Source organism: Martes martes (genome assembly GCF_963455335.1).
Source record: "Martes martes genome assembly, chromosome: 5".
NCBI classification, from domain to species: Eukaryota; Metazoa; Chordata; class Mammalia; order Carnivora; family Mustelidae; genus Martes; species Martes martes.
The window spans coordinates 130,476,733-130,499,467 of NC_137892.1; the positions used below are offsets into that span (position 1 = coordinate 130,476,733).

Consider the following 22,735-nt stretch of genomic DNA (forward strand, 5'->3'; position numbering starts at 1 on the left):
CTTTGTGGTATTGACTGCTTCTGTAGGAATCTTGAAAATGCTTTTGTCTCCCTTTCAGGGTAAAAATGACCTGTAGCTACTCTTACCTGCTGCTTTTTAAAAATTATTTGTAAATGTTTTTATTTAAAATTTACTTCTAAAAGTTTTAAAATTTCTTTCATTCTATATATGCAACCCAAATATTGAGCCCTTCAATATGACTGTTTACTTTAGGAAATGTTAATGTTTTTTAAAGAAAGTTAGAGAAAAGGGTTACAGAAATGAAAGTGTATAGAGAGGTATACATATTAAAATTTTCACCTTTATTGGTCTTAAATAAAATTGCATGTTTTTATTTCTAAGTACACTACTAAGCATAAATACAAAAATCTTCTATTAATTCTCATAGTACATACATATACCAAAGGAATGAAATAATGTGGAGTTCAGAGCTAATGCTGAATTTAGTGGAAAACATGACAATGATTTGTGAGTTTGAATGCTGGGTGAAAGCCCAGATAATAATGATAGTAACCTTTCGGACTCCTCCATTTAGAACTTGTCAGAAGTACTGAATCCTATTGAGTTTAAATCATGCCAAGTTAATAGGAATAAGTCCAAATGTTCAGCTTTATAGAGTGGATTTTGACTCAGTGTAGGTGTCTGTTCCAGGGTTAGCCCATTAGCTCAAATTGATAATGGATCTGGACTCCTTAAAATACAGTGAGGTTTATGTTATAAGATCCAGTATCAGACAAGACCAATATGTTAGTCAAATGAACATACTCACAAAAACTCAAGATGATCTGGGCCCTCATAAAAATACTATTAATCCTGCAATAATTTTAAAAATTCTGCAAGCATAGCATGCATTCAGAACATGGAAACCAAGCTCTTCCATGTAATAACAATTTTATGATTATAGAACCGATGACAATGACCATAAAATTAAAACCATTTTCATTATAATCAAAATCTAATTAATCATTCATTTATTTTACATACTCATTATGCAAACCACTGTTCAGTATTGATACTGAAACAACAAAGAAATGATTTCAATCAGTTCTTACTAGAATTAACAGATAAATAAATATCTCAGTGAAATTTTTCTGATTTTTAAAAAAAAAATTATTGTATGACACCTGGATTGCATTATTTGTGCACTTATTTTATATGAACATGAAGCTGATTTAGTATTAACAGGTAGGAGATTTCATTCATCCATTATTCAATCATATGTTTATAATTAACATGTTTATTGTAATTAACAGTGTGCCAAAGACGTTGAGATACTAAGTAAGATATGATTCTCCTCATCAAGCTTATATTTTCATTGAGACAGAAGGAAGAAAGAATCATAAACGTTTTCAAATATAATGATTAGAATTAAATAATGTGGAAGCTAACAGTAAGGGATGATGTACCTGAGGCTTGAGAAGTAAACAGCAGTCAGACCATGAAGGGCCCTAAATATTACACTTAGAATCTTGGCCTTTATTTCAAATTTAATGGAGCTGCACTGAAGATTTCTAACCAGGAGCATCACATCACACATTTGTGTTTTAGAAAGAAAATTCCAGTTGCAGGGAATAGGAGGGCAAATCTAGAGAGCTAGCACTAATTTAGGAAGTTTTGGAATAACTCAGGTGAAAAATAAGAATTGTCTGAATTAGAAGATTTGTGAATCAAAAACTTTTATAGAGGGAGACTTATAGAACATCCTTACTAATTGAATGTGGAGGGCAAAAGTTTTATAGAGGAAGACTTATAGAACGTAGTTATTAATTGAATGTGGAGGGCAAGAGAACAGAGTAAACCTAGCATTACCTCAGGAGAGGCTACTTTGAGGCTTGATATGTATTAGTCCCTGTAGAGAATTCAATTGGGATATGGGGGGAGGAAGAGTTTAATACAGTTTCAGACATCTTTGGAGTGACTTGATTGTGGATTTTAAAGTTAAAAGGGCTGTCATCTGTAAAGTTCAAGGTAATGGACACATTACCCTGACTATAAGTAAATATAAATGGACACATTCCCTGACTATAGTAATAGCTGAAGTTATGGAAGTGGAGGAGTCCTTCAAAGAGAGTGTGTAGAGTGGAACCCAAGTAATTTCAATTCCTAAAGAACAAAAAATGTATAGCTTGACACCGAATATAATTAACAAGAGAAATGGTAGTAAGTGAGGAGCAATAAGGAAAATTGCGTATCAAAAACAGAGCAGATGGAGTGTGAAGTAGGTATAAATAAAACCTGGTGAATATGCAGGGAGGTCAAACAAATGTGGTTTGCAAATAGCTTATTGTGTAGCCACAGAGATACATGCCAATTTTACCATGAATGTTCTCAGCAGACATAGGAGACACTGGGTTCTATAATGTTTAAAAATCGAATATGGGGTAAAAAGTGGAGAATGTGTAAACAAATTTTCAGTCAGTTGAGGTGAAAAGTAGATATTAGTATGATGGATAGAGAAGAATAGAGGATCAGTGGACAATTCTTTAATATAGGAAAGATTTAAGCATGCTTAAATTCTGATGAGAGAAAATATAGGGAGGTGTCTGAGGAGGAAGATGGGATAATTAATGAAGTGAGGTCAATGAGGAGATAGATAGATTAAAATAGAAAAGACAGTTGTCATGGAGAAAAAAGACATGCTCTAAAGTAAGAAGAAAAGATGGATGTAAACATGTCTGTAAATGAGAGTGTTTCTCAAAGTTGGAAGTTAAATGTTTTCTTCTGAAGAGGTGAGCAGGTGAGGGATGGTAAACTTTGGAAGACTTGGCAAAGTTTGAACCAGCTACCCTGAGAACAAGATATATGCTGTCTAGGAACATACAGATAGCACTAAATAGTGCTGAAAACCTAGTTGATGTTAAAACCATGAGCTGGTTTTACAGTTATGGGGTTCTCTTTAGCAATATATGGAAGCTGCTCATATATAGGAGTGAGATCGTGGACAGTCAGTTAATCTTGGAACAGGAGTCTCATTACCATGAGACTATAGCAGAGGAGAAGATAATTGACAATTTTGACAAGATATTGGTTAAAATAATGGGCTTTCGTTGTCAGACTGGGTATGAAGGAAGCGATGAGCAGATAGGAGAGAGTGGGAAAAGATAGAACTTTTCCAAAAGTAGCCACCTCAAACAATTTAAAAAAAAGAAAAAAAAAAGACAATGAAAAAGAAAAACTCAAAAGGAAAAAAAATGTCATCAGAGAAATAAATTTTGGTAATTAAAAGCTTGAGGAAAGACAAGTGATAATGATGACAATGTCTATCTGGACACTGATCATGTAACCAGGGTGTAACAAAGGATGACAGATATTCTAAAATTAATGAGTACCAAGAATTACAAACAAAATTTGTACCTAATAAGGATTCTCTTTCATTACAGATACATAATAAGGATTCTCTTCAATCAAAGTCTCTGTTCTATTATCATGCACAAAAAAGAAAATTTGAAAAAATATATATAATAATCCCAAAGGTCCCCATTTAATAAAACATACCACTTGTTTTCAAAGTTGTCTTCAAACTTCCTAGTTTTCAGACTTCCTAGTTCGAAAATTCCTTTCTTTCCTTCCTCCTCCCTTCCTTGCTTCCTCCCCTCCTTCCTCTCCTTCTTCCTTCCTTCCTTTCTCCGTTCCTTCTTTCTTCTTTCCTCTCTCGTTCACATTCTTATATTTTGTAGACATGTTAAGTACCTGCCATAAGACTATAGTCCTTGACCTCAAGGGGTTTACAGTTTAGTGAGGACACAGACATATAAACACACAATTATAGTCTAGTATAAAGCATTTTTATAGAGTTATGGACTACTAGTCCCATGAGAGGAAACTCTTAATTCTTTCTCTAGAGAAGTCAAGTAAGCCTTTCCTGAGGGAGCTATGTTTGAGCCAAGTTTTGAAATATGAATAAGAAAGTCATCAGTCAGAAAAGGGATAGGATGGAAGGTCTTGTACTGGGAGAGACTAGTATGTAAACAGATACAGGCTCTGATCAATCATGTTGTGTAAAGGGTACTATGACAAGATTGGTCTTCCCCTGGTGTGGAATACCAATAGAGGAGGTATGAGAAATGATGGACATTTCTAAAATGTCCATGTAAAATGGTGGACAGAGGGCAAATTACAGGGGTTTTTATACTAGACCAGGTTTTTATACTAGACATTGTGAAAATTTTTTTGGACCTCTAACAAAAGTTCAAGCAGAGAACTAACATGATCAAGTTTGAGTCATAAAATTATCATTCTTGATGCCAAGTAGACTATATTTCCAAACAAGCTGAGACTGGAGGTTAGAGGTATGAGATAATAATGTTGAAAAAATAATGACAGACACAAATTAATTTGGGAATTATATCAGTTACAAGGAACTGAATTCCAACATAATTTTAGGAATGGGATAGGGATTTGACAAAGTGATTCTAAATTTATTTTTAAATATAAGTATGTTTGAAACAAAAACTATGAGAGAATTATTGAGGGAGGGTAACTTGGAGGTTGGAAATTATACTGCAAAGTTAAATCATTCTAAGAATGACTTATTAGCAATTGAGTAGATGAAGAGCTCACTGGAACAAATCAGTTCCAGAAAGAATGTGTAGCTATGAACTTGAGTTATAGAAGTCGTTTTATATTGGGGTTGACAATTCAAACAATTGGAAAGACAATAAAAGGTTTCTGGCTGAGAAAATAGATAAGATACAATATGTGGATATTTTGTCCCTCTTAAGAGTCCAGCACAATAAAAGAAACCAAGTGAAGAAAGGAATGCATCTATAAAACAGAAGGGAACAAGAGAAAGGAACTCTTATTGAGATGAGAAAATTCTCAAAATTTTTACAAGATTCAGAATGAAAGGGAGAAGAGTAAAGGATAACACATGGAGAGAAAATCAAACCCTGTAATATGCTACAAAAAGGTCTGCAAAAGAAGTAAGAGCCAGTCTGTACTATGAACTGTGGAGGCATTTTGATTTAGAGTCAGAAGGTTTAACTGCAGAACATAGCTGAGCAATAGGGCTGAAAACGGGAATGGTGCCGAATTTAAGGTCAACTGCACAAATCATTACTTATGACCCACGTCTCACACCCTGCACGCACATACTTGGAATTTGGGCAGTTTCGTGTATCCCCACGTAAAACTCTTCATCTTCTCACTGAGGAAATTAAACCCAGATTTGGGGAAAGAAACAGTTTCACTAAATTCTGGAAGGAATGAAGACAAGGCTTCATATGTCTGTGAGAAAATGATTTTCAATCTAGAATTCTATACCCAGACAAGCTGTTGTTAAAGGAGTAAGAGAGAAAGCTATCTTACACATGTCCTGACTCTCCTAACCTCACCCCGCCCCCAAAAATCTATAAACTGAGATGAAGTGTGACTACTACAAGATGTGTTAAAAAGAGCAACAATTTTGAGGACTCTGCAGCAGGTCTAGAGAAAAATGGGTCCTTCTTGAAACAGGTGGGTGAATTCTGGAGAAGAAAGTGTTTCCATGAGTGTGTGAGTGTGTGGTGGAGGTGATACCAGGAGCACTGAAGAGTCCAGTGCCTACCATTATTCTGCACAGAGCCAATATTGATAATGATTTTTGGTGATAAGAAAAATCAAATGTATGCCAAAAAACATATTACTTTTAAGGGTCCTTCCACATAGAGCAGTTTATGTAATTCTTTTGTTTGTTTGTTTTTTAATTTTATTTTCAGTGTTCCAAGATTCATTGTTTATGCACCACACCCAGTGCTCCATGCAATACATGCCCTCTATAATCCCCACAACCAGGCTCACCCAACCCCCCACCCGCCTCCCCTCCAAAACCCTCAGTTTGTTTCTCAGAGTCCATAGTCTCTCGTGCTTTGTTTCCCCCTCTGATTTATCCCATTCACTTTGTGATTCTGATACTTAAGTATTTTCAACACTTCAGGTGGTCTGGCAAATATCTTGATGCACTATTATCTGAATTGATGAAGCATTATAGTGCATACATGGTTCTGGAAAGTGTCCAACTAGTAAATCTTATATCATGCCATTTTCTAATAGATCAAATCTTACTCAAATGTTTCTTGGGTTGCTAGCAGCTTTGGAAACACTTGTTTATTTTTTAAGTATCTTTTGGGGAGGTTGCAATAATAATGTTTTTCTCGCTTACTGGGTTTCATTAAATGGCAGAACGTGTGGTTAACTCACTAAGATTTGTAGCTGTATTTTATGACTTCATATCCAAAATCATGTACTTAGCGATTTCTTTCAGAAGGCATTTGCCAAGACAGTGACCAAGCACCATTTTTTTCTTACAGAGCAACTCTGACACAAATCCACTCAAATAAATTAGTATATTTAACTTGACTGGCTCATCTGGCCAGAGTATCAAGATGACGTGCCAATGCATGAGGTAATTTTTATGGCTACTACTAAAAAATTGTGATGAAGCATTGTTTTTATCTTAGTTTTTTCAGAAGCCAGCTTTCCTTTCTCTTGTCTTTCCTGTTGGCTTCTCGTGGAAAATGGTGCAATGAGCTGGTTTGCACACCACCTTTGTAGACTATTAGTGGTGAGTGGAGCCTGGGGATGTTGAGAAAGACATCATGCAATTAATTTAAATATAATGGCCTCTATCACATTTTATTTTACCACATATTTATATTACCATTAGTCTTATTATTATGTTTTTTATTTATTTTTATTTGTTTTATAAACAAAGATTTGGGGAAATTACTTACATAAGTCAGTGTTTTACCACTGGTTTATCTTCCATTTAGAGTGTGTGTGCGTATCGCTTCTCGGCCTTTTGGCTAAGATCAAGTGTAGAGTGTGTGTGTGTGTGCGTGTGTTTGTGTGTAATTGACTTCCTTGTGTTTTCACTTTTTAAAATTGTACTTTTTCAATCCTAAAGTAAAGAATATTATGGAATTTCACACATATGATGTACTTTAGAGGTCATTTTCCCCATCTCCTTTCTTTTAATTGAAAAGCTAAGGAAATTTTTGGAAACTGATTAACACAAGGTCAGGACTGGAACTCTAGTTTCCTGGTTTCAACTTATGCATTTCTCCAATAAGTATTTTTTTTCAAGTTCTTACATTGCAAAAACTATTGTTCAGTGTTTTTTAAATTTTATGTTAACCTTGTTATTTATCTCTAAGATTAGCACAATAATAGCTCAAAGTTTTGAAAAAAAATATTATGTATTTAGCAATTTAATGTTCCATGTAAATATATAAGTATGTCCAAATTTTAAAGGTCTTACTGTACCACAAACACTAAAATCTTTAATATTTTAGGCCAAAAAAATTGGTTGAGATACCAAACATTAATTATCACTTGTCAATATAAGAAAGTTCATGAATGTGAAACCAAGAATATTGGAGTCAATTTTTTTCTCACAGAACTTACAGAAAATGGAAGACATAACAGTGCATAATATCATATGGGGCATACTTAAAAATATATTCACAAGAGACCACCAAAATATATTATGCATTTTATACATGCCTCAGGGGTAGTTTAATAATATTTGATTAACTGAGGATTTAGTAAAAAAATTCTTTCTGGATGTTATATATGAAAGGACTGGAAATATATGTGATATTTTTATTTGGTAATTTCAAAGCAATTCATTAGCTATGTATTGACTATATAATATCAGCAAGATACTATCTAGGAAAACAATTTGCAGAGTATATGAAATGAGTTTAAACATCTTCTGCTTTTATAATTTAGTCACTAGAGCTTGTACACTGAAATGGTCTTTCTGTTTTAAAAGTGTTCACCAGGGGCGCCTGGGTGGCTCAGTGGGTTAAAGCCTCTGCCTTCGGCTCAGGTCACGATCCCAGGGTCCTGGGATCAAGCCCCGCATCGGGCTCTCTGCTCAGCGGGGAGCCTGCTTCCTTCTCTCTCTCTGCCTACCTCTCTACTTGTGATCTCTGTCTGTCAAATAAATAAATAAAATCTTTAAAAAAAAAAAAAATAAAAATAAAAATAAAAGTGTTCACCATTTAGAAGAGTTTTAAAATACAAATTAATGAGATGAAGTCTCCAAAGTCAAGCATCTTCTTACAAAGACTAAGTACATTTCTCCGCTCCACTGTGAGGTCTGTTTTTGCCCTTCAAAAAGCACGAGTCCATGTGATTGGTTTTATATGCTTAGAAATGAACTGCTAACAAAAACTAGAACAATTTTACTGTTTGTAGCTCAAAATGTAGAGACAGCTAAATTTGTACTTATTGGAGCATGTAACGTATTACAAATCTGATGAGACCATAGCTATACAAAAGAGAAGAGAGCAAGCAAATGATTGACATGAAACTATAAAGATAAAAATGAGACTATTATTAGTGTTATGCTATTTCTAAAATGAATTATTCCCTAGTCCTCTCCAAAAACCACAGAGTTATGGAACTATCATTTGAAATTCTTTCACAAGAGCTACAAAATTCACTAACTATTGCTAATGTGGTTGTTAGTTTGATTTTTTATCCTCTTTCACTGCACACACACACATTTATGTAGCCACTTATGATTGTGTACTTGAATATCATTTTTACTGTGTACTACATAAAAAAGAATGTTTTTTTAAAAAACATTTTTATTTAAAAAATAAAATTTTCATTTTGAATTTTCAAGATAAGATTTTTTAAAAAGTTTAGAAAAAAAAGTATTAAATTTCATTAAATCAGCATCTTAGTGCTGACTTTATCCTGAAATTAAGTGTATCTAGTAAGCATGAAATAGCCTTCCCACAACCATTATTAAAATAAAGTGCAGATATCCATCATAAAATGTTTTTTACTTTTCTCATTTAAATATTTCAGCATGTATTGTACATATGTATACACTGTCTACATTTACAGCAATTTGAAATTTGTAATAGAAGAATAGATAATGATCTTAGTTGTTTCATTTTAATTAATTTCATTTTTTTCCCACAGTCCTAGTCCATCAAGCTCTCTTCTTAATAGGACCATTTTCAATATTCATTTGTAATTTCATTTTCCCACTGTGTTAGCTATTTCCTAAAGTAAGTTAAGCACATGAGGGGGTTATGCTTGCTCTTTTGTTTTTCTACAGCACAGTCCAGTAAGTAGATGCTCTGTTATACAACATAGTCCTCGTGTAAGTTAAAAAGATGTACTCCTTTTTTTCCTAAGGAATTTTTTAAATGCGAAGAGGTAGCTATATTCAGTTAACAAAATGTCACCTATCGTAAGCATTTTTGTTTCTGACCTATTCCCAGTCGTCAGCTGATAATGACTTGAAATTCAGAAGAAAATGAATAAACTTGGTAGAAATGCCCTATCTCTGTTAGTTACTCTTTAGCACTCACCCGTTTATGAAAATTCAGCTGTTAGTTGAGTAACCTCTGTGGGAGAAAAAAGATTTGTTGAGCATCAACTCTGTACCACCAGGCATTGTGTTTCCCAGTTTTCAAAGTTCATACCTTTTACAGTTTACTCTATAACTGTTTCCTACCGACAATCTTCAAAGAATCCACACTACAATATTTTACCATTTTTGTTTGTTTCTTTCTTTTTTTTAAGATTTTATTTATTTATTTGACAGAGATCACAAATAGGCAGAGAGGCAGGCAGAGAGAGAGGGGGAAGCAGGCTCCCTGCGGAGCAGAAAGCCAGATGTGGGGCTTGAACCCAGGACCCTGAGATCATGACCTGAGCTAAAGGCAGAGGTTTTAACCCACTGAGCCACCCAGGCGCCCCAATTTTTTGTTTCTTTAATAACTCATGCTCTTTTTATTTTTCTCAGGCTAGTAAAGCTAAACAAGGAACAATTTTTTTTTTCTTAAAAAAGAGCGATTTTGCGTTAAGATTTACTTTTTAAAATGTTTAGGTATATGCAATTAAGATCTTATATAAAAATATGTATAATTAGAAATATACAATACAATGACAAAGTAATGAAAAAGCCATAGAGTCTAAATAATAGTCAAGGCAAAAAATAAGAAATGTGACAATTTTTTTACAACAAAAATATCTAAAATTGATATTTACATTTTATACATCCATATACGTTTAATAAGGAATATGTATACATGACCAAAATAACACATGCACAAACACCTAAAATTTATGTTTTAATAATCATGATTAATAACTAGTACATTGTATTTTGTAAATACGTAATTGTTATGACCACATCAGAACTGTTTAGTTTTACTGTGGAGTTATGTGATGAGACATATTCTTCTCTATAATTCCAATGATATATCTGTGCCACTTCCAAAAGAACGCTCAGAAAAATGTTCATTTTTTTCTTAAGTTTCAATTTCCCATTTAGGAAAATGAAGTCAGCTTTAAATATCTTTATACTCCTTTCATCTATGGAGAAGGGGAAGGGGGACAGAGACACAGAGTAGCTATGACACATATGTCCTTCAGGAAAAAAGATTTTGCACCAGATGGTAATTTTCACATGTAACCAAGAAAAGAAAACCACTTTACCCACTAAAGGTGGGTGAAGGCAGGCCAGCTCTCTCTCTATCTCAAAATTCCAGGGAGGAGAGTTTTTTTGAGAAGCCAAACTGAAAAGACTATAAAGGGGGCGGGGGGAAGGAACAAAAGAATTAAGTAAGCACCTAGAAAATGAAAAGTCCTTTTCAATTTGAGTTGTTTTTGAGGAAATGGAAAATTTTATTAGTTTTGAATATTTGGGGGTAAAGCTAGTGTAGAAGTTAACAATTTTGAAGAAAAAAGTAATCAAGTAATTATAGTAATTTGATATTGCCACCACATCCAAGAACGTAAGCAGTAGGTTTGTATTATATATGTCATAGATTTTTTTCAAACTTCATTTTTATATTTAATCATTTTTTGCTTACTTTACAAAAATATCTGTCCACAATGAGAAGAGAGTTGGTTTTCCTCATAGACTGAGAAGCTGTGAACTAATTATTTAGGTTCCTGGAGAAGAAAAAAGTTCACATTAATATCAAAAGTTGGTAGATATTCATTTGTAGTAAAAAGTATGCCTTCTTTTGATATTAGGAAAAGGCTAGTAAGAAAAACTGCAGATATTTGTTTGTTTGAAGATACGAGGGGTCAGAGTTAAGGGGATTCAAACATAAGGATGTGTTTCCCTTGAAAAAGGTGAAATTTTAACCTGAAACTGAGTAGGATAGTCACGAGCTTTGGGGAAGTAGGAAGAGAGGAAAAAATATAAGATGAGTGCTGTTAGGAATAAGGAGATGAATAGGCCATAGCCAAAGTTCTCAAATAAGATAGCTATTTTAAAAAGAAATTTTTAGTTGCCACAATCTAGTTTCCTCTCCAGTAATGTTCAGTAGCTCAGGTATAGAAAGTAGTTGTTTTGATTAATCAGCAGTTGACATTTTGCAAAGAAAAGGCAATGGAAAAATACAGAGCCCTCTAATAAATGGAGATATGCTGAGGGTGGAGACTGAGAGGTTGTTCTACGCAGAAATGAGGGGAAGTTATGAGTGGACTGGTTAAATGGAGTGAGCACTGAAGAGAAGGCTTTTTTTTTTTTTTTTTTTAATACAGCTGGACAAATAATTGTCTGAAAGCAACAAAGGCAAGCTAGGAAAATGAGGCCACTGCCATCAGGACGTAAGGCTTATGAAGTATGAAAGAATTGAACCAACTCTGTTGGAGAAAGCTAACAGGAAAGCTGAGGCTTTGAGAGAGGGTGAGGGAGGCTCCTACCTCTCAGGGAAAGCAGAGAAGGAGGGGAAGAATGTGACGAAGAGGCTGAGGGTATTTGAGAGTTAATCCATGTTGAAGGGGGAGCGGAGTTTGGGAAGGACAGTGGAAAGAAAAATGTAGGAAGCTAGCACTGGACAGCATGAGAATTTGACAATAGGTGAGCAAGGTTGTGGAGTGAATGATTGCACTATGTGCAGAGGCTGAGATGAGAGGCCCAGATGACTGACTTTTCTGAAGGTTGTGGGCTGGCCATTCTTTTTTTTTTTTTTTTTTGAAGATTTTATTTATTTATTTTACAGACAGAGAACACAAGTAGGCAGAGAGGCAGGCAGAGAGAGAGAGAGAGCAGAGAGCCCGATGCAGGGCTCGATCCCAGGACCCTGGGATCATGACCTGAGCAGAAGGCAGAGGTTTTAACCCACTGAGCCACCCAGGCACCCCATAGGTTGGCCATTCTGAGTGAGATCCTAGATAGAACAGGGGCTACAGTCCCTAGTCAGTGTTCGAAGAGATTAACATGAAGAGTGGTCTTCTGTCATAGGTCAAGTAAATCCTTCAGCACTTTCTACCAAAAGCCTGGTGAGATAACCTGGATCATTTTCAAGCTAAGAATTGCAGAAGGTGCAATAGGGCTGTTAAAATACTGACTAGGGCTACTACTCCTTGAATCCTGGATAACATGGTAGCTGTGAAACAGCCTGAGTTGGTAAATGTATGTTTTCTTATATTCTGTGTCAACATGGCATATAGACAATCCATATAAACATGATCGAATTTATGCAGGTGCAGGTTTATAAAGAGAAACAAAAAAGAGAAACAAAGCTATCCAGCCTTGCTTTATATCTTAAAAATAAGAAAGTCGTTTGTCAAAACAACATGTCTGACTCACTTGATTCTCTTAATGTCACTTTGATAAGAATTTTAAAGATATATTTGAAGCTTTGAATCACTAATGAGATCATAGAAGAAACCTAGACAGTGAGTGATCCCTCTTTGTGAAGCCAAAGACTAGGAACAGATCAACGCACGCTATGAAAGGTCATAAATTACTGTGGACAGTTTTGTGTAGGTAAAACATAGGACACCAGATAGTTAAAGAGAGTTCAGGCCCACTGATCATAATCTGGCTATTGGATTGAAAAGCCTCTGAATCCAGTTTATCAAGGAAGAATGCGGACATGTTTTGAAAGAACTCAGCTAATTTATGGATACTCCCATACATCACACTTTGGGATTTAACCTTTCAAAAGCAGGATGGCATATACAAAAAATCATGGTAACAATTTTGCAAATAGTAGGTTGGAATTGGGGATTCTGAATCAAATTATTTTAGAGTGTTCTTCGGTTTTGGAGAGTTAATTAACTATCCTCTCTGGAGTCATTAAACTCCAACTGGGCAGAATTCTAGAACTGTACTATTCTAAAAAGAATTCAAAGAGAATTCGTGACCAGATCTTTCTTTTCATTGAAGTCTTATGAAAAACACAGTGTTCTGAGCTGGACAAATGCAAAGCACAGTGACTTCCACTGGCATATTTTGTAGTCTGGTTTTTGATGAAAATAAAATTAAGGAGCTGCTTCAGAAACTTATCTTAATTCTGTTTTGTTTTGTTTTTCAGTTGACTCTTGTAAGTACCTCCTGGCAGCATATTGAGAGTGTGGGTCAGAGCAACCTGTCTTTCTGCTACCCACATTCAAGCAGTCAAATCAGGTTTCATGTCAAGTCAGATTACTTGGAAGGTAGAAAATAATAGAGTTATCTTTTTTTTAAATTCCCTGGTTTAAAACACAAAAGCAAAACCTTCATAGTGTTAAGATCATAAAAAGTACTTAGGCTATTATTGCTAAATCCCTGCAACATTTTCATCTATTCATTTAATGAATGGGTCATATATGGTGCCATTTTTGTGTGAAGTGGGGTTTGTGTACAGTAGCTATAGATAATTGATTTAGATGGGAATTTATCACTTAAGGATGTCTACCTTGTTGATGGAAAAAAAATGAAAAAATTAATCAGTGATATTGGCTGCTTGATCAGAATGTTGAATAAAGTCATACTTAGATTTAGTCTACAAGCTGCCCTTAGACAATTGGAAGTTATGGCTATGCATGAATTAGATCAGATTTTTCCTTCTTTGGTTAATGTGCCTATCTATAGATGTATGTACTCCATAAGGGAATAATTTTCTCACTCCAAATCTGTGAACAAGGTTTTAACAGAGCCTTCAATAATCTCAGCAACTAGTCAATGAGATGAGTACGCCTACCAGAGTGTATTAATCAATAAGAGCTCAAGAGACAATCAGTTTGGGCCGAAACACTCTACATATTCAGGTATATATCTAAAGTTATACTACAGACATTATGATGTTCTTTGGTCGGGTAAATAAATCAAGATGGAGATACATGGATTTGACTAATTGAAATTAACCTCTGATATTGACCAGTGTCAGGATAGGTGCCTTTTCCAAAGTCAGATTTGGGATACTCCAAAAAGTAAAATTGCTTTTGAACACAGAATGTTAAAAGATCAAAAAGGGACACAGCCCCTGAGCGTTGTCTAAATAGCAGAGTTAATACATAAATCTAGCACTAGTAGTGTATATTAATACTATGATGTTGGAAATAGAAATAGAGAAAAGGTTTAATTTTAGGGCTTATTTTGTTACAGTAGGAGTTCAGTAACCACACGGAAACAAAATGAAACAAAAAATGTATTTCTATTATGTTATGTAAGGCCTTATATCACCATTAACTTCCTTTATGAAAATGGTGGTTATGCTTCTCTGGAAAATGTTTAAGGATAATAGGATTTTCTTAAAGGAATTGTTGAATTACAGCATGTGCTATCAATTACTGTAAATAATCTCTTAAAATCCCACAAAAGAATCCAGTTGCTCACGAAGAAAGTGGAAAAGCCTTAAAAGCCCGATGTATTAAGTACGAGATCTAATTCTCTATAACATCCCGGACATCGCTCTAAAGTCTCATAATTGCAAGATTGCCCACATGCTTATAATTAATTTATAGACTTTGGCAGAGGGTTTCAGATATTGTTTACTTAAGATAATCAGGTTGGGAGGTGATCAGTTCCTTGTTTGATCTACAAGCTTATATTCTGCAATTTTGCTCAATTTTACACTAATGCAACACTTAACAAAAAGATGTTTTGAACCATTTTGTCAGAAAATATTCAGATAAAAATTTATAGCGTTCTAGTACTTATGAAAAAATGTTTAAATCCATATTGATTTTATTTTCCTACTTTAGTAGTAGAAAGCATTTTAAATTATATTTTTTTGTATTGCCTTTAATAAGAAATTATTGATGATTTTTTTGGTATGATTTCTATTTACAAATTGAGTGACCATGAGCTATCAGAGGGAATAACATCAAGAGGACTTTTCTGTAGGTTTGCCAAATACAAAACCAAATGAAAAAATAACTTAGAGGCAGGTCACCTGGGTGGCTCAGTCCGTTCAGCATCTGCCTTCTGCTCTGGTGGTGATCCCAGCTGCAGTGCTGGGATTGAGCCCCGTGTTGGGGCTCCCTGCTTGGTGGCAAGCCTGCTTCTCTCTCTTCCTCTGCTCATCCCCTGCCCCGCCCTGTTCATGCTGCTCACTCTCTCTCTCTTTCAAATAAATAAAATCTTTAAAAAAATTACTTAGAGGGGCGCCTGGGTGGCTCAGTGGGTTAAAGCTTCTGCCTTCAGCTCAGGTCATGATCCCAGGGTCCTGGGATCGAGCCCTGCATCGGGCTCTCTGCTCAGCAGGGAGCCTGCTTCCTCCTCTCTCTCTCTGCCTGCCTCTCTGCCTACTTGTAATCTCTGTCTGTCAAATAAATAAATAAATAAATCTTTAAAAAAAATTACTTAGAGGAAAATAATAATTCTCAGTTCTTTAAAATTAATTGTTCTGTGTATAGCTCTCTGAATATAAAAATACATTATCTGTTGCCTTTAAAACCTAGCACCCCATTCTTACCTTTAAAAGGAATTCAGAACAGTATGTACATTCCCACAAAGAAAGTGGGAATTTCTCACTGTAATTACTGTGTCAAAAAGGAAGATTGTTTAAAGAAAGTATTAATGCCTAATACAAATGTATCAAAGTGAAAAATATTTAATTAAAAACATTTTGTAAAAGCAAAGTCCCAGCTGTCCTGTCATTATACCTTTACCTACATTAGTATGTGCCTCTTAAGAATTATGGATATATCCTTACAAAGATATAGTCTGTAAATCAAAATGTAAAATTTGCGGGTTTTCTTTTCCATTTCTCAGACAATTTCTCAGTACATAGTGTCCTCATTACTTAAAAAAAGACCATCCTTTTGGTGAATTATACAGTTGTGATTCTAAATATTTCAAAGTGTTGTTTCTTTGTGTATTTATCCATATTTATTAATTTTATTAACTCAGTAGACTTTTAATAATTAGGAAATCAACTTTATTCTAGAATGTAGGTCTGGTCCCAAGTGAGTTTTGTTATTCTAGAATAGGTAAAATATAAGCAGAAAAATTAGCAGTCGAGAGTGATATAATATATGAGCTGTTAAAGAAAGGATTCTGGTTCTGATTTTATTTCTTACAACTGGAGGGATGAAAATTTATAGATATCAAGCTATATGTACGTTTACACTTCCAGAATTATGATAGAGATGGTTGATTTGTCATAATTTCCGAGCTTTCTGAAATAATCTTCCCTGTCGTATTGGATTGCATGAAAATATAAATGAGAACGGTTCATTCAAAAGGGAAATAACAATTTTAATTTTTAAAAATGTGTGGCACAGTTGTTTTTTAACCAAATTCAGAGACCTTTTTATCTCAGAGGCCACTGTTCATGTTCAATATACACAACAAAAGAAGCACCTACACTCGTATAGCTAGCTATGAAGTTCACTGCAGTTTACATCTCAGTATTATTTTATATTTTGAAATTCTATTTTTGCTCATGATTTTTCAGTCTGTGTTTTGTTTTTTTTTGTTTGTTTTTTGGTCCTCCAACAAATCTATTAATTTAAAAAGGGATAGAGAAGCAGAGAATAGAGTCAAACCTGTTAACTTGTTTTAGAGCAACATTGCCAAAATGTGCAGAAGGACAGTAAATGAAAACCGTCGGCAAAACCAATGACCTTTAAAGCATGACCCATGCATTTAATGTAGTTATGTTATCTCCGTTCTTTGTGCAGAACCCCCAGTTGGTGGTAGTACTCATAGAACAGAGTGCCACCCTCCATGACAAGTCAAGAAATGTCATCTCTATATTTGTAAAAGTTCTTCCCACATTTTTATTAAATCCGTACTTATGCTACATGTCTACTGACATTGGTGGTATTCTCGACTTTAACGGAAATTGATGATAAGCATTATAAGGATTGATTTTATATTTTGGTCAACAGATTTTCCACATGACATATGACCTTGCCAGTGCAGTGGTGAGAATTTTTAACCTCATCGGCATGATGCTGCTGCTGTGCCACTGGGATGGCTGTCTTCAGTTCTTGGTACCACTACTGCAGGATTTCCCACCAGACTGCTGGGTGTCCCTGAACAAAATGGTTGTAAGTAATTCGTATTCTTTTACACCCTACATAATCCATGTTTTGCCAGAAAGTTCTAAGGGTATGCTAGAATGATCTAATTTCTTCTCCGAAAATTTTTGGAGAAAATTTTGCTTTTGTGGATGTAAAATCAAATGTTCTATCACTTTTTCTGCAACTACATTTCATTTACATGAAATGTTTCTGGGGATGTGTATGTTAGAGGATCTATTTTGAGATATCTTACTCTGTGTATATTGAAGACATATTTTATTTCAAAGCTACATGTACACTCACACGTACGTATAATTGTGGTACAACGTTCATGGTACAATGTTCTTCCAAAACTGCCTACTGCTTAGAATATTTCCTTTTTTTCAACTTGATTTTGGCATTTACGATGCTTGAGACATGCTATTCTAGGTGGTGTTTAAACTTGCAGAGACAAGTGCATCAGTATAAATGCAATGAGATATGATGTGCGTGATCTTTTCTCTAGGGAAGACAAGGAAACATTCATGGAAAAGGTAAAGCCTTTATTTACTTTTAATTTTTATTTATTTTTAAATTTGGGTATAGTTGACACATAATGTTACATTAGTTTCAGGTGTATAGTTTACCCTGAAAGATATTTACATATTTAAAAATCTGTGAAGTATAAATTTGATTTATTTAATTAAGTATATTCATAGTCACATTTATTTTTAAGAACATGGGTTTTAAAAAGAGAACATGTGTTTGATCTATCTTGTACAAGACTTACAAAGAAATTGGAACAATTGCAAATAATGGACAATAAATTTTACGAGACTCTCACAAAATTTTAACTTTGACTTAAATCAAGTGCCCTCTTTCTTCCCAAAATGTTCATGTTAATTTCTGGGCTTATTATTGTAGAAGTGATACGGACATTTTAATAACATATATTTTTTCTTCTAATAACTATAGCTCAGGCTTTGTATTTGAAGAAAAGAGGAGTTGACATTACCTGTTAAGAGGTCCAGTCTTCTTTCTTTACTTTCTTCCGGCTGACTTATTTTCCTCCCTCCTTCCTACTCTCCCAGTCCCTGCCTTCTTTATCCCTTTAACTCCTTTCTTTGAGACTTGATATTCACCTGGATCTCTCCTTCATTTCATTCATATCTGTTTAAATGTCACTGCCTAACTGAAACTAGTGTGTGACCACTCTATCTAATACAGTACCAAACTGGTTAATATTTTATCTGAAAAGAATTTAATAACACACACACTTATTTATTATTTCTATTTCTCTGTGTCCTCTACACAAAATGTCAGTTCCATTAAGTCAAATAATTTGTCTGTTTTGTTCTTTATAGTAGTGCCTAGAACAGTGCCTGACATAGTAGTTTGTTGTAATCTAACCACCTTTATTGGAAGTTCATTTGAGAAATACTGTATTTGTGTTTCCCTACCTAAAAATCAAAGCAAGGTGCAGGTCACTTTTTGAGTACATGAAGTCTTCTTAATTATAGATCTTTATTTTTTATTTATCATTGAAAGAAAAAATGTGAAGACATTATTAAAATATTTTGGCGGGGGTGGGAGGAAGAAAAAGCCACAGCTTTATAGTCTAGCTATTAACTGAGTGTGTGGTATAAAAACACTAACACTACTGTCAGAAGATGATTCATCGCTGACACTAACTACTATTTAAGTTCGCAAATAATTTTTGTTTTAAATTACCCTGAGGTATCTTTCAGAAAAATAGGTATTGTCTTTATTAGAAGAGTAAAGGAACTATTTTGGGGTATCCATAAAGTGCATATAGTTGTGTAATTATAATATATGGGAATATACTCCTTAATATATCTAGTGCTAAGCACATTTACTGAAGAAAATTTTTATATCTTGATCATTTTTTAAATGTGTCTACATGTGTTTGCTTTGTGTGTTTGTATTTAATCTAACATAGTCAAATTTTATTATATCCTAATGTTATACAAAATACCTTTCCTGAATTTGCAAGTTTTTTTCTTGAATCTTTTCTGAGGGGTAGGTTTACTTATAAATTGGCTTTTACTTGCTTTCACATTTACTTAACATTATTTTCATGTTTAACTTTAATGTCAAGGGTAGGAAACAGTTAAGTATATATCCAAAATGTCCATATCACTTCTACTTTCAACTATAAAGACCAGAAATATATTATGAATATTAGTGATATGAAGGAGATAACCATAAAAAAGATAATTTTTATATCGGTAGAGGATCTCCATGGTGTCCTTTGACCATGAAGATATTATTTTCCATCCTAAAGCCATTGAACTCTGGAAAACCTTCCATTACGGCAAAACAAAGCAAAGTGTATTTACATAATAAGGGAGTTATAAAGAAGTAAAATCCAATGTAAGAAAAAAGCACCCTCCATGTATCTATCTTGCTTACTATATATGAGCCCTGGTGCTTTGAAATATGCTCTTATTTGGTCCTCATAGCAACAGAATGAGGTGAAAACTATTATCCCCCATTTTACAGTTCAGAAACTGAAATTTTTAGAGGTTAGTCTAATTGTTCAATAGCACACAGGTTAGTAGATGAATAGAACCAAGATTAGAATGCCTAGGGCTGCCTGAGTGGCTCAGTGGGTTAAGCCTCTGCCTTCGGCTCAGGTCATGATCTCAGGGTCCTGGGACTGAGCCCCACATTGGGCTGTCTGCTCGGCAGGGAGCCTGCTTTCCCCTCTCTCTGTGCCTGTCTCTCTGCCTACTTGTGAGCTCTCTTTCTCTGTCAAATAAATAAAATCTTAAAAAAAAATTAGAATGCCTAGCTATCTGACTTCGTAATTTCTGTTCTAAATCTTAGAATATCTCGTGTTGTGTAGATTGTAAAAATTAGTTAAGAAAAGTAATGACAAGAAATGAAACCTGTTGTCACATCACTCGAAAATCAGCATTTGAGCTCTAACACTAAAAAGCAGCAGGATGGATATGAGATGTAGACGTAGAAAAGCAAAATCAAATTCAGAAGGCAAAAAATGAGAAGCCAGGTCAGGGTAGATGCAGGACATTGTATCGATCATTCTTAGGTATGTGCTTGACAATTCTATGACATTTGACATCGATACTAAATAATTTATGGTTAAAGATTAGGGTGTTGGGTGAATTCCTTATTCCTTCTTTTTCATATTTTGCATTCATAAATGATTTATATCCTTAAGTGTTATTTTAAATCCTCCTTACCATATTTTCATTTATATGTATACATATATCTTTTTATATGTATTTTTAATATTTTTGAAACACATTTGCATTCATATCTATATCATTATCTACATATCACTAGCTAGTTATCGTATATGTCCTATAACAGGAAATCCAGAGTAACGCTATGACTATACTATATCCGTCACTGGTAATTTGTTCAATATATTCTTATCTTAACTTTTTCTAATCTGCCATTCCTTCCATAGAAATAGCTTCAGTTCCTCTCAGCGAATTCCTTTGCAGTCTTTATAAATTCCTCATTGGAAGAATTCTTTAAATGCTATTTTTTAAGAGTTAATCACTAGCACATGGTAGGCTACTTGAATTGATGAGATGAGAGATACTGACTTGACAAATCCGACTTAAACAAGGATTAGTTGTGCTCCTCATTTATAATATAACCTTTTGTGTTGAATATTTCATTCAAGAAATATTTGAATTATAGAATTCTGTCTGAATGAAAATCTTGGATTGGTCAGATAATTAAAGTCTAATGAAATTAGTTCTGAAAATCATGCCATTCTCATATTTTGTGACTATGATTCTAGGCATATCACACTAAAACTGTAATAGTTCATTATTGAAGTGATTAGCAGTGGCAGTTTTGGTTTAAGTCATAAAATCATGAAATACTCATTTTAAAAGTCTAAGAAAATAAAAATTATGATACATTTGAACATAGTATTAATTTTGACATAATTTAAGGAATGACTTTACAGAAGGATTTGCAGCTAACTAGTGCATTCCTATAGTAGTGTGTCTCTAGTTTTTTTTTTTTTTTTTTAAGATGTTATTTATTTTTTTGATAGAGAGAGAGTACAAATAGGGACAGAGGGAGAAGCAGACTCCCGCTGAGCAGAGAGCCGGAGGTAGGATGCTGAGCTACCCAGGCACCTTATAGTAGTGTTTCTCTAATGGAAGTCTAAAGATTTACCCTCAGGGAGGCACAGGTTTTCTCCCAGCATTCTTGTAAATGTATAAATATATGTTGGTGATAGTTTGAAAGGTTTCAAGGTAAACACATTATGAATCTACAATCATCTGAATGACCTAAATATGGAGTCTGGATTTGCTTTTATAGTTGAAGTGCTTTGTGCCATATAAAATAATTCTCACTTATAAGCTTAATAATTAATGATCAATTTATATCAAATAAGGGCTAAGTGACATCATATTAAATGCTACACAGAATTTTCACCGTAGAGTTGTATTTGTTTCAGTAACATAATAATCAAAATAATTTGAGCCAACACAGTGCCGTTTATTATGTTTCATTTTGTCGTGATTTGAAGGACTGTTTGCATTACTTCGTCTTGAGAGATGCCTTCTAGAAGGCAGGCAATATGTTTTATCAGTATTTACATTCCCCACAGATCCTATGCCAACCTTGTATATGTTGCCAAATAAACACTGTGTTTATACTAAATAGGTAATCATCAAAATTATTTAAAAATTATGTGTAAAGGGGTTATTCTTTATGCATTTTAAATGTTCTTCCTTGGATAGTTTTTGCTTTAATAATTTGTACATCAAATTATTTCTTCGAAGATATGTGATCACTTGGCCAACTCATGAGCAATATAAAAATACTCAAAATTCATGAAGTCTATATGAACCATACTAAGAATATCAGAAAATAAGATATCTAAATGTCTGAAAGGTTCTAATTAATATTTATGTGGAGAAAACAAGAGATCTGGTTGGAAAATCTAGATTACTACAAAATTTCATTTTCATTTCAGACAGTGTATCTCGAATTATTAGTGTGTTACTAATAACCAAATGGTCACACACTCCACATCCTCCAGATCCCTTCCTCTTGGATGTGTCCTCTGATGGTTATGATCAATGGGCTCTGAGTGGCAGTTTCAAATTTCTCTTATAGGTCTAAGCATTGAAAATCTTTTTTATTTTTTTGCAGTCCTCCAGGTCTTTTTTTGCCTCTCCAGAGGCATCCTTTTAATTTGTAGCCCACAATGTAACATAGCTTATCCTGACTCATTTAGACAATAGAAAAGGGATGGCAAAATCTGGCAGAATTGAATTTAGAGACACATTTCAGAATTGCCTCCACCATTAAAACTTTTGTGATTTTAGGCAAATCACTCAATTTTCCATAGTTCAACTGTGGAATGAATGTATATTACTTATTCTTTCATATAGGTAATTTGTTGAGTGCTTGTTTGTGCTAGGCATTATCTTAGGCGCTGAACGTACACTAGAGAATGAGATAAAGTTTCCGCCCTCATAGTGCTTACATTCAAACAAGGTTTCATTCGTACCATTTCATTCTAGGTGCT

At 34.2% G+C, this 22,735-nt stretch overlaps 1 protein-coding gene across 1 annotated transcript in view; it reads left to right on the plus strand.

The window, feature by feature from the left end:
* HCN1 (hyperpolarization activated cyclic nucleotide gated potassium channel 1) overlaps nt 1-22,735 on the plus strand; it is a gene marked incomplete at its 5' end in the record, with an annotated part of 390,251 nt that overhangs the window by 195,507 nt on the left and 172,009 nt on the right. The window contains one exon of the mRNA XM_080804646.1: nt 17,071-17,232. Within this exon, the coding sequence (XP_080660772.1) occupies nt 17,071-17,232 (162 nt within the window). The remainder of the gene's footprint in view (nt 1-17,070; nt 17,233-22,735) is intronic.